The sequence below is a fragment of the Tympanuchus pallidicinctus genome, unplaced genomic scaffold (assembly GCF_026119805.1).
Source record: "Tympanuchus pallidicinctus isolate F22 unplaced genomic scaffold, pur_lepc_1.0 scaffold1, whole genome shotgun sequence".
Taxonomy (NCBI): domain Eukaryota; kingdom Metazoa; phylum Chordata; class Aves; order Galliformes; family Phasianidae; genus Tympanuchus; species Tympanuchus pallidicinctus.
The window spans coordinates 49,333,396-49,350,413 of NW_026294618.1; the positions used below are offsets into that span (position 1 = coordinate 49,333,396).

At 34.0% G+C, this 17,018-nt stretch overlaps 1 protein-coding gene and 1 long non-coding RNA gene across 27 annotated transcripts in view; one reads left to right on the plus strand and one right to left on the minus strand.

Annotated features, from left to right (window-relative positions):
• The window catches only part of TRDN (triadin), a 207,337-nt gene that overhangs the window by 96,894 nt on the left and 93,425 nt on the right, over positions 1-17,018 (minus strand). For all 21 annotated transcript variants that reach the window (XM_052677499.1, XM_052677491.1, XM_052677507.1 and 18 more), the window contains 3 exons: positions 14,569-14,640; positions 2,312-2,374; positions 1,408-1,470 (listed from right to left, as the gene is read on the minus strand). In XM_052677499.1, the coding sequence (XP_052533459.1) occupies positions 1,408-1,470; positions 2,312-2,374; positions 14,569-14,640 (198 nt within the window). The remainder of the gene's footprint in view (positions 1-1,407; positions 1,471-2,311; positions 2,375-14,568; positions 14,641-17,018) is intronic.
• Positions 6,121-17,018, plus strand: part of LOC128078126 (uncharacterized) — a 47,246-nt gene continuing 36,348 nt past the window's right edge. Inside the window, exons 1-3 of one of the 6 annotated variants that reach the window (XR_008205317.1) lie at positions 6,121-6,422; positions 6,700-6,809; positions 7,608-7,833. This is a non-coding gene — a long non-coding RNA (uncharacterized LOC128078126). The remainder of the gene's footprint in view (positions 6,423-6,699; positions 6,810-7,607; positions 7,834-17,018) is intronic. The other 5 variants (XR_008205314.1, XR_008205311.1, XR_008205305.1 and 2 more) reach the window with 5 other exon arrangements.

The window sequence follows — 17,018 nt, forward strand, 5'->3', positions numbered from 1 at the left end:
AGCAATAGCTTGTGAAGATGAGCATATTAATAACTTTGTGCTGCAGCTCTGGCATAAAATGTAATATTTTAAAATTCTGTATTCTCAAATGAAATACAAGCTTGGAACTAGAATAGAGTTAGGAGAGATATTTGAATTGTCAGCTTATTTTCTTTTAAAATATGTGCTTATACATTTAAAGGCTGAAAGGCTTTCCCTCCCTCAATGTTCCTCTTCCTACTATAGTAGGTTGAATTGTACTTAAATATGGGGCTGCCTGTACAGTACTTTATGGTATCCAGAGTTGTCCTCTGTATTTTTATTTTATGGAGCATAAATTAACATTGAACGGGGAAACATATGTAGATCATACATGACAAAATGGCAAATACGTGCATATTCAGATTTGCATATGTAATCTACAGCATTAGTAAAGAATGGGATATGTGTCATTTTGCCTTTTGATAAAGTTCAACAGATTTAAATAATTAGGTAACATAACACAAGCCTTACTTTGAGGATGTAGCAACTAAAGTCCTAAATCTTTCAGTCTTAATTTCAACCTTTTTCCAGAATTACTCTAGTCTACAGAAGGACTCATTTGTGCTCTGTATGACCTGCAGATTATGTAGAATATATTTAGCAAACTAGAAAGCAGAACCAGTGTCTTTAGGTGTTAAGACGACCTAGGCCACTAGACTGACCCTTTCATTGCTGTATGATTTTAATGAGAACTGATTTTAATGAGACAGCTGTGTACCTTACTGGAGATATTTTTGCATTCGTATGTTAAATCTGCTCACAAAAGTACTGAAATAACAGGGAAGAAAACTTACAATTATCTTAGATCCAAAGGTTAATTTCCTGTCTGATTGAAATTTGAATCTTTCAATAATAAATACTATAAAACACCATGGATCGATTTAAGGACACTTACTAACTTCATTTTTAGTTTTAAAAATATGCATTTTGAGTGTGGATAAAGTCTAGGAAAAATAATTAAACTATTTTCTACTACAGTAAGTGATTTAATATGTAGATGTTACTATTTATTACTTAAAATGATTTGAACTTGTGAAAAAAATCATGCAAAATTCAATGCACCACGTTCAGTTTTTTCATGTCATGTACTCTTTTAAACTGCTTCTTCTTTTACTGATTTCAAGTACAAACTGAAAATTGTGCGTATAGTCTGTAGATATATATATGCACATATATAATATGCATAAAACACTATAGATATTTTATGTAATGTAAACACAGTAGTTAAAATACACTGTGATATATATATATACATATCTATTTCTAGCTTGGATTCTTAATTGATAATGAATTGTGAGCATCACTATCTCAAAAGAGTTAAAACTGAAAGTGCTCAAACTAACCGGTCAGAATCTATTGCAGAGAAAGGAGACTTCATCTTCTTACCTGCTTTTTTAATTTCAGGGGTGGCTGTTTTCTCTTGTGCTTTCTCTTTTTTCCCTTCTTTTTCTAAGATTTAATCAAAGAAAGTCATTTGATAAGTTATAACACTGAATCATACACTCAAATATGCATTCATCTAAGCCCTGGTGAGCACATTCTGAAAAAAAGTACTTTATCTGGGAGTTTAACTCAGACTATTCCCTTATAGCACTTGCACCTGACTAGCTACAGAGCAATCAGCTGAAAATGAAAATTAATCAGCATGCATCAACTATGAATGATTTTGACCCTCAATAATTCATCAAAGGCTAGACGAAAATCATCAGTGCATGAACATAGTACCTTTTAGCTTAAGTTCCAGTAGCAGTGAAATCATTAATAAATAATAAATGACATAAATATTTTTTCCATCAAAGAAAACTCCTAATGGATTTTAGATGCTTCCTGAGAATGAATAATCCAAAGTGTTATTTAGGTGAATATTAAGGCTTTGCAGTTTGGTCACTGTAATTTTTGTTTGTGATTCTGTTAAAAAAAATCAAATCAACAAATCCCACTATCATATATTTGTACACAGTAATCTAAGTGATATACTGAGTTTAGTATATGGCAGTACCGATGTGTACAGTTATTTATAAGGTCTCCCTTAAATTGCCTAACAAGCCCATATATGGCCACCAATCATGATTTTTTTATTTTTTCAGGAAAAGAGTTCAGAAAATATCAGTCATTAAACTCATCAGATACTGAAGAAGAAGCAGTAACATGCAAATGTTGATTAAGGAAATAAAGGAAAGGAATACAGAGCCAGAACCATAGGACTAGCCTAATCAAAATCAGCAAGATTTGATTCAGGAGTGGGAATAAAAGCTGAATGAAGTCAACAAGAAACATTAACAAATCATACCTTTCTTCTTAGTTTCAGAGGTAGTCCTCCTTACATCCATCACTTTCTTTTCCTCCTTTCTCTCTAAATATGGAAAGAAAAGGTTGACTATTTTCATACATATGTATGCATGTTTGTGTATATATATACATATATAAGTATATGTATATAATCTGGCATGAAAATCCTTAAATTACTGTAAAAGGTACTAAATTTGATAAGCTAGCCACTTATTTAGGAGTTTAACATCAGCATCTTAGAAATACATCTTGCTTCTAAGAGAGTATATTTGAAGTTAAGGATAGAACTGGAATTAGTGCATACATCAGATACTTACTACAGTAAATACTAATTTAAGAAATCATGCTCATTATCCTGGTAGGAGTTTATTATGGTGATTCAGTAGCCATGCACCTGTGCTGCCCAAGTGTTTCTTTAAGAAATCTAACTTAGTGGCAGCAAAACATAAATGATACTCAGGAATGGATGCATAATGCCATGAAAAGCCTGCCTAAGTAATATACCTTTATAACTCTTTTAATGAATTGAACCTTTGAAACTGTCTTAGGACTTTATGGAGAACTGCAGTTAACAGATTACCTACAAATAAAACAATTCATTCTTATACATCATCTGCCTCAATTTTTTTGAAGAATTGGACAGAGGCAGAAATAAGGATAATGTCTTTGCCTTTTTTTACAAAAAGCTATGACAATTTAATTACTTATTCCATGAACGTTATTAATTAGAAAATTGTGATTTCAGCAGGGTAAATCAGGAAGTTATGATTCTTATTTTTAATTCCAGGAAATGAATCCTCATTTAAATGGGGAAGAATACAAGAGTGTTAGAATAGCTAACTTAAATCCTTTTATTTTTTAACTCTTCATTTACATAGAAAAAGGAAAATTTATCATCTTCAGGTTGTGCTGCACGGCTTAGGATGTTGATTAAATTAATGGAACTACTTTTATTTTGTGATACTTTACTTTATGAATGTGGATAAGAAAGCAAGCTTTATCACCATAAAAAATGGCACAAACACAGGAGCAGAGGTCTGTAAGTCTTTTTTTGAAAATTATTCAAGGGGTAGGCATATTTCCTGAAGCCAGAAGATCCAAGAAGCAATTATACTATCATCCCTTGCATAAATTAACATGAAGATAAAGGAACTTACTTTTCATTTCCCCAGCTACCACAATAGAATTTTATTCTTTGTGAAAAAATATGTACAAACAGGGAATGAAAAAAATTAATTAACACGCTGCACAGTGTGCTTCCTATGCCAAAATGAGGGTATGCTTGATAGGAAAAAACGATATTTTCATAGAGTACATGAATTTCACAATATGCCCATGATTTTTTCATAAACAGTTATTTTGCCTACCATGGAGTGGTTTCACCAATATCCAGGTTCTCCTCTAACCATACTTCCGCTGAATTTCTGACAGCAATGTTTATATTAAGGTTAATATTACCGCGTTTCGTTTCTTTCTTGTTTGAAATGTGTTTTCTCAATGCATTTCTCTTGTCATTGTTGTGACAAAATGAAGCGGAAAATCATTGCATGCATTTTTCAGAATAGTTCTCCCCATATTTTGTGTTTAAATCTACTTGCTTAATTTGTGAGCCTACTGGACTTCAGGCTTCAGATTCCTTTGTGTCTTGAGTACACTTTATGGTACTCAGGTTTCTTGAGTACCTGCAGAGTGTTGGAAGATTCTTTTGTTTGGTATATTTTAATATTCTTGTTATTGTCTAGCTCTAAGTTTCCCTGAGTTTCTGTCTTACACTTTGAAACAGTGTTTCAGAAACCCCTGCTAGAGATCATGGACATCTGAAAAGAAAATTCTCTACAGCCTTAGATTACACAATGAACAGTGTAATAGCTTCACTTTCCTTGCTACAGATGGTTTTTAGTTTTTCCTTTCCACATGTAGTCAACTCTTTAATTTCTAATGCATAGTTTGTTTGCTAACTCCACCTGATTAAACTGAAAACTTTTAACATAGCAAGCCTGTCAGTTACTGTCAGAAAAAAAGCTTCCTTCCACCTTCTTTCTTCTAACCTTTACTCTTAGCAACCACGAATGAACTGCTACTGGTATTTCTGTGTTTTCTCTTCCATTTATTTTTTCCGACTCCCTCTGTTCTGGTGGAACAGCTGATTAATTGCTTTTGCTTCAACACATTCCAAGTTCCAGGTGGCACACAGGATGCACTGTAAGCCTTAAGTCTTCACAATCAAAAAACTCTTTTTAATCAGAGACCGTTTTTGTCTTTGTGCAGCATATCACAAGATTCTGGGGCTCACCTGTGTCACATAAAACCCACTCTGCATATCACAGAAATATTCAGAGTTAAATGTGTTCTGAGAGTCATGAATTGACGTGAAGCTTTGAGAAATAGAACTTTGAATAGTAGACTTACGGAGGGTAGCAAGGAGGAGGCTGCAATTAACTTAAAGAGCAAAGAGAATATATCCCTGGCTGCAGAGATTTTATTGCTAAATTCTTCCACCAATTAATTCAACTGATAGAATTTTCTAATACAAGACTCTTAAGTAACAATATTCAGAGTGCCCAGTGAGCCTAGTGGCATCTCTACCTGTTACAAATTTTCTAGAGGATGTTTACAGAGAGGTATAAAAGTACTGTGGCTCCCAATCACCACTAATGCTGCCCAATGTCATGCATAATCTTGGTCAAAATCTCAGGAAAAGCAGTTTCAGAATTTCCATCAAATTCTCAGTTGCATTTAGCCCCATTGATGCCCTTTACACTTATTGCTGACAAAACTTTACGTGAGATGATAAATTTGGTAGGTCTGTATTATATAAAGAATTATTTATGATTTAAGGAAGAAGTTCAATTTCTTGAATTTATTTCTCCTAAGCCTGAGTAGTTCAACTTTAGAATATGGCATATTAAGTGTATATTTAGCACCAGTAAAAATAACAATTTTTGAAACTGTAAATGCAGTGGTATTCCTCTGGATATGTGCACTAAATGGCAGAGCAAATAAATAAATAGGAAATTTGTCAAGTCTTCTGCACTATAAGTTATAAATTCCTGTGAAAGTGATTGAAAGTGATTTTTTGTTAAAAATACAAGTAGGAGGACTATACAGCTCTATGGATCAGTGACATAGAGGGATCATCATACGCATAAACAGTGGGTTATGTAAGAGAACACAAAATGTTTCTGATGATTCAAGATTGACTACTAGATGAATTCAATTGTCTTTTTAAATATCTGTTGTTATTATTACTGTTACTTTTAGCTGATAATGTAATCATCACTATATTTTTTTTCCCAACAGCAGCACTAGATGTGGCTGATATCTTTATGTGCAGGTGTAATAGGGATGCAGACATGAAGATCTCACTTTTAAAAGCCTGCAGTACTTTTTCAAGAGTGGGATATTAGCTGATGATAGAATACAAGGCAACAGGATCAATCAGGAAGTAGAGCAATGGACTTTGCATTTAGTCAATTTATTTCATAGAATCTATGTAAAATTGGAATTTAGTTTACGACAAGGAGGAAATTAATTAATATAAGATTCAATTAAAGCAGTTATATGTTTTGGAAATTTTTTTAATTGGGAAAAAAAAAAAAAAAAGAAATCCATATAATTTTCCTGAGACTGGGGGAATGTGAACAGTTCTAAAGAAGCACCTGAGATGGAATGCTTTGTTTCTAGGTAAATGATGAGGGACTGAGGGCATTGCTTGAAATCCAAGTGAAATTCAAAAGAGACCAAGAAAGAGGTGTTTCGGTCTGAATTACCTTTGACAGCTCTGAAAATGCCTTTGTGTTATTCACAAGGGATGTTAGCTAATGCTGGGCCAACGCTGGGACAGGAGATAAAAGAAACATGCTAACAATGCTCCACTTGAAAACAGGCATGGTAATACCAGCATGTTATTGTGGCAGAACTGAGGGGGTAATCTAAATTTAGGGATGCATGTGAGTTCTGAGGCATGATGTCATGGAAATGCTTTCCACGCCCTGAAAGAGGAAGGTGCTGTGAGAATTTCCTTTCTATTGTTCCAGGTGCTCCATGTGCTTAGGGGGACACTGACTTTGGAAGGACTTATCAACACATCCCATCCCCTCTGAGAGATGGAGGTAAGGAGAGCAGCAAAGTACAGACTCAGATACTTTCTTAAGGAGAGGCACGAGCATAAGAAAAACTAACTAGCTAAGTGAATGCCAGAAGTTCAGAGATGTTTTCATTTAGATAAGCCTTCTAAAGTTCAGATATTTATACAAGGCTTATCTGCATTTATCTAAAACCCTGTTGCCAGGAAATATTGGGAGAAAAGCTCTTGTGAGAGACTTTTGATATTGCCTGGCTTTGTGAAATACAACAGCTTTTCTTCCCTACTTATTCTCATCCTGACAGGAGCAAGAAACAGCGGAGGTGCATGCACACTCAAAAATATACAAAATAGAACAAAGAACAAGTTGATTTAATTTGCACTGTGAAACTATAATTCAGACTGGATACAGCAGGTAAAACTTAATTCCTCTTTTCTACAGATACGTCTGTACACCTTAATTACAGTCATAATTTTAAATTTCATTACAAAACCCCTATATTTTAATTTCCTTATTAGTTTTGAAGATATTACAGCTATTCTTCCTTTGTTTTAATTAGTACTGACAGCCTTTCTCTGCTGAACTCTATGAATGATTTGCCATTCATTTCTGTGGGATCTGAATTATATTTTAAATATTAAAATGACTCATTACCTTTCAGCTTTTGATAACACATTCTTCCCCTCTGTATTTTGCTTGGGGTGGAGAGTGTTAAGGACTAGTCAGAGATTTTTTGTATTAATATCACATGAATTCACATAGAAAGACACTTCTATGGTTGGAAACTCTTAGATCAAGAAAGCAAGGAAATACTTCTAATTAGTTTAGTATGTCACAGAAACTCCAAATGTTTCAATTCAATTTTAGTTTCATGTCAAATTTGACCTCAGCTATATCTAAAAAAAATCCCATACTTGGGTAAGATTGTCCACGTAGATGCAGTTATTTTATCCATGAGAAACAATTTTGTCTTGTTTTTGCCAAACTACGTGGCCAAAGTCAAGTAAAATCAAGTAAACCTAAACAGAATTAGCGCAGACTTCTTAGAATTGATTCTTCTCACACAAAAACACATATACTCACACATTCTCCTTAAAATACTGGTGAGTGCTTAGACTAAATTTATGTACATTTTCTTCCACATTCTCCTTCAAACTGCGTCTTTTCTTTTCAGCAGTCTAATGTGCTGCAATTTGTTCTCTTATTGAGCAGGTGAATGGGACACATAGGTCACTGGAGATATAGTACACTCTGATGTCCCAGGCAATCTCTACATCCTGTTTTTGCATTTTGATACCACTTCACTGTTTTCAAATCCCAGTTTGAAATAGTATTTAGTAGTTTTGAAGATTCCTTCATGGAGGTATTTTCAAGTTCTTCATAAAGTAAGCAATAATGATATCGTGATTGAAATTCACAGTGCTTTCATCTGACCCACGTAAGTGTTCTTCGTTTCTTCCTAGAGTGATTATAGGCTTCTCAGCTCTGTCAAGTTAAGCACCAAAACTATTTGCTAATAGAATGGGGCTATATGTTGCCCTCACTAAACAACATAGTGGGGGCAAAGAAGAATAGATACCAGTATAATGAAGCCATAAAATTCATGCCTAGGGAAAAAGATGGCATACCAACCTTCATGGCAAGACCTGCATTAAAATTCATCAATGACAAATGCAGTGTGAATATGATGACTAGATATTAACCAGATGAGGTTTAACAAAAGCAAGTGTAGAGTCTTGCATCTAGGCAGGAATAATTGCATGCACCTGTACAGGTTGGGAGATGAGCTGCTGGAGAGGAGCTCTACGGAAAGAAGGACCTGGGTGTCCTGGTGGACGACAGGTTGGCCATGAGCCAGCAGTGTGCCCTCGTGGCCAAGAGGGCCAATGGCATCCTGGGGTGCATTAAAAAGAGCGTGTCCAGCAGGTCGAGGGAGGTGATCCTCCCAGTCTACTCTGCCCTGGTAAGGCTTCATCTGGAGTACTGTGTCCAGTTCTGGGCTCCCCAGTACAAAAAAAGACAGGAATGTCTTGGAAAGAGTCCAGCGGAGGGCCACAAAGATGGTGAAGGGCCTGGAGCATCTCCCCCATGAAGAAAGGCTGAGTGAACTGGGTCTGTTCAGCCTTGAGAAAAGAAGACTGAGAAGAGACCTGATCCAGGTCTATAAATGCCTAAGGTGTGGGGAGCAGAGTGGTGAGGCCAGACCCTTTTCAGCAGTGTGTGGAGACAGGACAAGGGGAAATGGCCAGAAACTGCAGCATAGGAAGTTCCGCACAAATGTGCGCAAGAACTTCTTTACAGTGAGGTGACGGAGCACTGGAACAGGCTGCCCAGGGAGGTGGTGGAGTCTCCTTCTCTGGAGATGTTCAAGACCTGCCTGGATGCCTACCTGTGCGACCTGGTGTAGGGAACCTGCTTTGGCAGGGGGTTGGACTCAATGATCTCTGGAGGCCCCTTCCAACCCCTACGATTCTGTGACTGTGATTCTGTGATAGCAGTGAAGAATTAAATTCCTAAGGGAAGAGTGGCACATTAGGATACTATCTTCTTGGCAAGAGTCATACCAAGAAAGTTAAAGCAGCAGGGCTATCCTGTCCTCATGGCTGACACTCTTACTAGGCAATACGAATCAAGGATATCACCAACTGTGTTATTTATTTTGAGAAAAATTTTGATGATTATTTTTATGCATCATTCTTTTGAAGAAAAAAACCAAAAAAACCCAAAACATCTGAATTTTTAGGAACAAGGGATGATCAGGCAAAGTATGATCTGAATGCTTTGCCTCATTTTTCCAAAGCAGCAGTGAAACTTCTTCATTTGAAATCCCGGAGAATCTTGATCCAAGTAAGCTTTCTCCATTTGCAATTGCATCATAGGCAAAGAGTTATTACTTACCAGTAACACTTTAAAATACAAGTCTCTTAGATAATCTTCAGAATTATTTAGTCTTGTTTTATTGGGTACATTTTGATGAATATTTATTTTTAATTGTAAAATTAAATATTGTGAATTGGATAAATAATATTAAAGATGAGAAAATATAATAATTTATCCAATCAATATATATATATACCTTTATAATTTAATTCATTTTATATATTCTCATAAGCATTTATTATTCATTTCATTATTTTTTCTTATAGTAGAATAAAAGCAGTACATAAGAGCCTTGTCATTAAATAAAGTGTCAAGGGGTTTCTGTTTTCATCATAGATAAAGTATCTAGATTTTACTGTTTAAATGTCTAACCTAAATCATCAGATAAATCACTTTAAAACCTTGTTTAGATGATTTCATAGCTTTTACTGTCTTCAGTACAGACTCATGGAAATGTAAGGCATATATTTCTCAAAAAAAAAAAAGAAAAAGAAAAAGAAAAAGAAAAAAAAACAACCCACCCCAAACCTTTGTTTTTAAGCTGTATGTATAGTACCTTGTTTAAGATATCTGACCTGTTTTTTATAACAGGTTGGTTTAAAATCTAGCCCATTGCCTTATGATATTTCTGATAGAAACATTTTTCTTACTTGCTTTTATTTATCCCTAGATTAGAAAATTATCAGACAACTGACTGTTGCAAAAAAATATCAATATTATTAAAAATATTCAGAATTGGGATTAAAAAATCAAAATTTTGCATTGTTGAAAGGCTGTTAGTGTATCTTTCATTGGAATGATTATTTTAAAGGATAATTTATTTATAACAATGAAATATATTTTATAGAGCAATCTATGTACAGAACAGAAGGTCACTGATGGACAGAGGCAGATTGATTTGTATAAGATTTATGCACTTCTATACATCAAGGAAGCTTTGTCAAAATATTTGTGGGACTCAGTAATTTAGATGCTCTTGGATATACCTCCTAATGTATTCATGAGCTGAGATATAGACTAGAATTTCTTCCTAAGATAGTCGGGTAGTATATATTCTATGCAGATTTATATTTCAGTATGAGTTTAGCCTCTGCAAGAGTTGTGGAGGAAACTAAAGAAATTTATTTCACAGTAATTCAATTTACTGCATTCTTCAAAATTTGTAATTGAGGGATTCAAACAGTGATCTAGAGAAAGTTTTTTTTTTTGGTTACTATTCCTTCACAGATGTTGCAGAGATATAGGGCTTTCTTTCTTTCTTTCTTTCTTTCTTTCTTTCTTTCTTTCTTTCTTTCTTTCTTTCTTTCTTTCTTTCTTTCTTTCTTTCTTTCTTTCTTTCTTTCTTTCTTTCTTTCTTTCTTTCTTTCTTTCTTTCTTTCTTTCTTTCTTTCTTTCTTTCTTTCTTTCTTTCTTTCTTTCTTTCTTTCTTTCTTTCTTTCTTTCTTTCCTTCTTTCCTTCTTTCCTTCTTTCCTTCTTTCCTTCTTTCCTTCTTTCCTTCTTTCCTTCTTTCCTTCTTTCCTTCTTTCCTTCTTTCCTTCTTTCTTTCCTTCCTTCTTTCCTTCCTTCCTTCTTTCCTTCTTTCTTCTTCTACTTAGTGTATTATCACAAATAATAACAAGATGGCAAAGAGCAGTCAAAGGAAGGAGAAATTTTAGAACCTATCATGATCCATTAGCAGATCAGAACAATTATGTTAATCACTCTTCCGTAATGCTCTTCCATTCAAAGATGTGACCTTTTTAGAACAATATAGCCTGGAAAATCGCACTCACATACAATGATGTTCAAAGCATTTTTGTGATACAATGCTCTTCAAAGTACTTTTGTGCTACAAAGCATGCTATTGGAGATCACAGGGTAATGTGCATTAAGATGTCTTCCACTGAGAGGATTTAGATATAGCCTTCTCACAAAGGTACTCGTGAAAAAATGAAGACTTTTTTTTCTGTAACAGTTAATAAGAAATTTTGCTAATAATTAACCAAGCTTCTGAACATGGTTTTGGTATTAATTGTCTAACTGCAGCATCTTCCCTAGAAATTGCTCAGCCATGTCAGAGGACACAGCAGGATTGTCTTTCTCAGAGGCAATAAAGAAAGCTAAAAACTGTGATCTCGGAAAAAAACGTCAAGACCTGAGAAAGTAGATTCACAGAGAACCAACATTCATTGCAGAGCAGCCATAGGATGTCAGTGGATAACAAAACACAAGAAAGTCACCATTAAAAGAGGCAGAGAAGACAGTCACAGGAGATGCATATTAAACCCAGAAGTTCAGAGAGTCACAGAAAGCAGATTTGTTTAAGTAACAGTCAGTTCCAGTTTTCTCTCTAGATAGTAGCTTCACAGTGCTAGTTTGAGAGAAGTGGGAGTGAAGCTTCCAGAAGAAGTTAAGAGAAACGATTTTAAATGAGTTGTTCTATTTCATGGCTGGTAAGTAAAGGTTTGGAGACCTGGAATTCAAATAGAAGTTTGAATCCATGTCTTCATCTCCATAGATTCCCTTTTCCTCTTTCTCTTGCTTATTGCTTCTGGATATTTTTGTTACTTTGTTTTCCTTTGGTTTAGTTTTGTTTGCTTATACTTTTCTGTCTGTAACCTAAAACTTCAAAGCCTTTTTGAACTTTGAATGTAGGATCTCAAGATAGCAATGCTTTTTTAATAGAGCCTAAACACCATGAAGTAGGACAGTAATGATAGTTTTTTCCCTTCTGACTAAATGAGTACAAAGAATTTTACTTTCCTACTTGGATATAACTGAAAAGTTAAGTTCATATTTATGTACTTCAATGCTCTATATTTCATACTGTGAATACAGCATACAAGTTAAGATTTTCTTGTCAAAAAGTTTTCCTACAGAGATAAAGGGAGGTCAATGACAAGCAGAAAATGATTGAGATTTAAAACATAACAACAATGTGCTGATTGTCTAAGAGACCTCATGAATTCAGCAGAGCATGATTTCTACTTACTATTGAATATTAGCCAGGAAAGACTTTCTATTTTAAGATACTGGAATGCCTAGTAATATTAGAAATATCTGGTACATACTGCCATTATTTTCACTTTATCAGAAATCAAGAATTGTCCAAGATTATTTAAGAAGACAGGTGCAAAACAGAGCAGTAATGAAAACATCTCCATCTAGAAAAAAAGAATCAAATCTTTTCAACTTTTACCAGCTGCATACTTTTGTATTTACCCTCTGTTGCTGAACTGGAAAGCATAGGGTCTAAATAGATTATTTTTTTCTGTGACAATTATTCTCTTATTTCCAACAATTCTACCTTTTCTTCAGGGTTTGCCAAAGTCCTTTCCTAGATTACATTTCTCAATTAATTAATGATTGTACTTGTTCACTATCCTGAGAAGTTATCATACTTCAGAATAAAAACCAGTCCTTTCAGTAATATCTAGGGATGTACTGCTCAAAAAGGCACAATAAACATTAAAAAGAACCAGATAGACATCCCCTTGACCATTCTAGGAATTCAGACATTTTCTGATATTGTATCAAATTTTCTTATAAATTACTTATTATTTTCCCAAGATCTGAAATAAAACCTCAGAGTTTAAGGCACCTGAAGCATGGAAATATATATTTGTTTGTTTCTCATATATATATATATATATATATATATAAAACACAGTACTACATTATAATAATTTTTAACATCAACATTTTACAAGTTATTTTTCCTTTTTTCTTTATTCCAAAAATCTTGCATGGATATTGTATCCTAGTGATAGGCTTTAGCCTTGAAGAGAATTTAGTTGAATGATTCTGAGCAGAAAATCTGCCCCCCAGTTTGTTTGCCAAATGAGTATCTAATTTACATTCACAATTAACTCAATTGCACGCATAAATGAGCTAATGAAACACAGAAATGTTTAAATGGTCATAAATACTCATTTCCATGCGCAATTGCAGTAATTGCATGCGCCTCATGATTTTGAAAATCAAGAACTTCACGCTAATTTGATGCTAGTTTATGTTGTGCAACAGTTATATTTAAGATTAAGTTTGTCACTCAACAAATGCAGCCATCTTTTTCTCCTATGAGCTTTTCTGCTTTTTTCTTTTTCTTTTTCTTCTTCTTTTTTTTTTTTTCCCCATTATGGCGAATTGGTGGATAACAGTGTTTAACATGGACTTCTTTTTGCTGACAAGCAGGGTTTAAACATTTGCCTCAAACTGGCAAAACTACTAACCTATCTATATACGGTGCTGTGTCTCTGTAAATACTGATTTATACTCCTTCACACAGTGTATCTATTAAGAAATAGCATGGTGTATTGTGTATTATTTTTTCGTGAGGTAATATGGAAAAAAAGATACAAAGTCATTTAGTTGCTCTTATCCAAACATTCTGATTCACAGTAATCACATTAGAGAAATATGAAATTAATTTAAGTCTTTGTTTCAATCACAGGTTTTGCTAAAAGCTCTCTCTCATTTTCCATTTACAAATGCAGGCAAATCTAGCATCTTGTTAATTAGGCTGCTACTATCCCTTTGTTTTGTTTTGTTTTGTTTTGTTTGTTTGTTTGTTTGTTTGTTTTAACTGCAATTTATTTCTGAATAGATTAAAACTAAGGCCTCTACTAGCAAATCCCATGGTGTGACTGACTTCCCTATATGAAATCTGCTAAATAATTACATAAGAAGACTAACATATTTTGATGTAGAGACCAAGAATGCATGTTGCATTAAGTCATCATACATAGTCCATTTTAAAATCTAAAGGCTTATTTCAAGAATCTCATTGATATGATTATACTGTAAGCAACATAATTCAATTGAAGTGTTAATCTTCTGAAAGTAAGATCTAACTTTATACGTGCATATTATTTTTCGGTGGTTTTAACAATTGGGATAAATATACAGCCAGAAATATGATCTTCATTACTGTAGAAAATACACAGAAAAAATGTCTGAATAATAATAGCTCAAAGATTAATCAAGGCAAATTAAGAGGATAATGCTAGTTGTTTTTTATAGTTAGATGGCAACATATAGTTGGACACCATCCAAGGTATTTTAGAGATTGGGCTTTGGTTTGAAATCTATTTCATGCAGGCAATCCCCCGAGCCATCTGTGGGACTACTGAAAGTAATTTTTAGGTCTTGCAATGCAAACATGTTTATATTCATTCATTCCCTAGGCCTAGAAACTCGAAGGTTTTGTGTTATCAGTTATATTTATAAAAATATTAGTAATCCATTAGAACATCAAGTTAAAACATAGAAATCTACAAAGGAGAAAAAAAAAAAAAAAAAGGACAAACTTGCCTTCAATAGCTGCTGGTTTCTTTCTTGGACTATGCTCTAGAAGAAGATGAGGTGATACCATTTCCTTGTGTCCTGCACATGAATATACAGGTTAAGAAACATGGAAAATACATTAACTAAAAATCTGAGCAAGGAAGATGATTTCCCTTCAGAATTGCTCATGTATAAAATATTACATTTCATACATATCTGTTATCTTCCACACACCATAGGAATAAAACGTATTTCTAAAAAACTATAGTGATTTAACTTTAAGGGATGCATTTTAAATCAATAAAGACCAAGTGACTCAAGCATGTGCTGAAATGCTTACAGGTCCATTTTTCTTCATGAGATTAAAAACCTCAGAAGAATAATACTATAATAATAACGTTACATATTCATGATGTCTGATCTACGGTAAAAGCATATTTTCTTCTGGCAGGCAAATGATCTTCATTTTTCCTTCTAGTCCACTTATTACAAATGTCTAGAAACTCTGCTAAAAAATATTATGCTTCCCATCCTTATGTACTGCTTTTAATTATCCAACACCAAACAGGTTGTACATTTGTAAATACTGCTTAACTTCTGATTCCCACTGCCAAGCGAAATACCTCAACTCTCTTGGAGTTATGAACTGTACTTTCTCATAGATTCAAATTTGGCTTCTTTGTATTAACCAGATGCCCAGTATTCACTTTGTTTCTTCAAGTATTAATAAACACAAATTTATTTTCTAGTTTATAATGTCAATTTGAGGTTTCCTGATTTTCTTCTGTTTATTTTTTTAATATCTGGCATTTATTTTTATTCACTATTATGTCATTGTCACTTGGACAGCAGTTTCTTGAGTATCCTGTGAAATACATGTATTAGTGGAATACAATACAAATACAGTCATATGCACCAGCACACACTGCGCAAGAGCACACATGCAATCAGGCTGTTAGATTTCAGATTCAGCTCCTCAGCAAAAACTCAGATGCATGCCTTGTGCTTGGTGGTAGACTCAGAAGAGAAATAAAGATTGAAACGAGCCTTGGAAATTGGAGTATCGTACTTACCCTTCTCATTTACAAAGGCATTTATACTCATGGGAATGCATGAGAAAAACATCATCTTGAAGGTAGCAGTGGGATTTGAACACCATGAGAAAAACATCATCTTGAAGGCAGCAGTGAAATTTAAGCACCATAGTCTCAAAGTTTTTGTATCTCATCAGTGTACATATGATTGCAGGCAAATAATTTGCAATCTTAGTTTACGTGCTAGATTATATAAAATATCACACATGGAGTTACTCAAACTAGACTTATATGCCCGAGCCACTGATAAAATTAATGTACTTAAGGCACTACACAACAACTGGTAAAAATCTCAGGTTTTAGTCGTATTTCCTGTCTTGTCAGAAGTCACAACTGAATATTGATTTCATCACAGAATGTCACTAGCCTCATGTGACTGAAATGAGCAGTAGGCAAACTTCAGGAATTCAGATGTCTAGCCATAATTTTCCACTTTCTGATTCAAAAAAACATCTTGCAATTGCTAACTGAGCTAACAAGATGCTGAGTAGCATTTATTTCCAGTGGGAACAGAAATATTACATCTATAACCTCTGTCAATGTACAGAAACTCCACTAACTGTTAATTCAGTCTGAACATCCTAGTTCAGAAGGAAAACTAAAACAGTGTAAATTTTAATGAAGAATGAGCAAATAATATTATTCTTTCTGCTAGTTTTGATTATTGGCTTGGACAGTTGTTAGATATTTGTTTTTATTTTATGTTTAATTTGTTTGTATTTATTCTAGATCACTATACTAGATGGACAAAAATGATAAATTTTACAATTTACATCAATTGCCTTGTATTAAAAATAATAAAGTACAGTGCCTCAAAATGTTGAGTAGGTAAGTAGTAAGAAAAGGTAGCCAATAATTTGGATTTCAGAGTGGTATCTACTGTGTGGAGCACTGACCTAACACTTTTAGGTCAAAGTATAGGATGGCCCTATTATTTTCCTGTTCTTTGCTGCTGCAGCAGTTTGCTAATGATTGCACCAGTGCTAGTTAGTATAATGCCAGTGCAATACCACTTATTGCTAATGACTTGTCAAATTCTATTTTACAGTTTTACAAGTTTTAAGCAAATCACTTATTTCATGCAAATTGATCACATGATCCAAGAGTGTTTTAAGCACCAAAATTTTAAGATTCACAGATCAAAAACTTTCCCTTAGGCCAGAATGTTTGTTCTGAACAGGTTCCCATCCACTCTGATAAAAAGCCTCTTTAATGTTTCCATGTGTTATTAAATGTATCTCTATTCACTTTGATGGGAATGCAAAGGACACTAGCTGAATAAATATTTTATCCATTCTTTTGATGAAATATGTTAAAATGGTTACCCTAAGTAAAATTTCTTCTCTCTTCCTTTTTCTTTCTTCTGTAAGTTATAAAGTACAT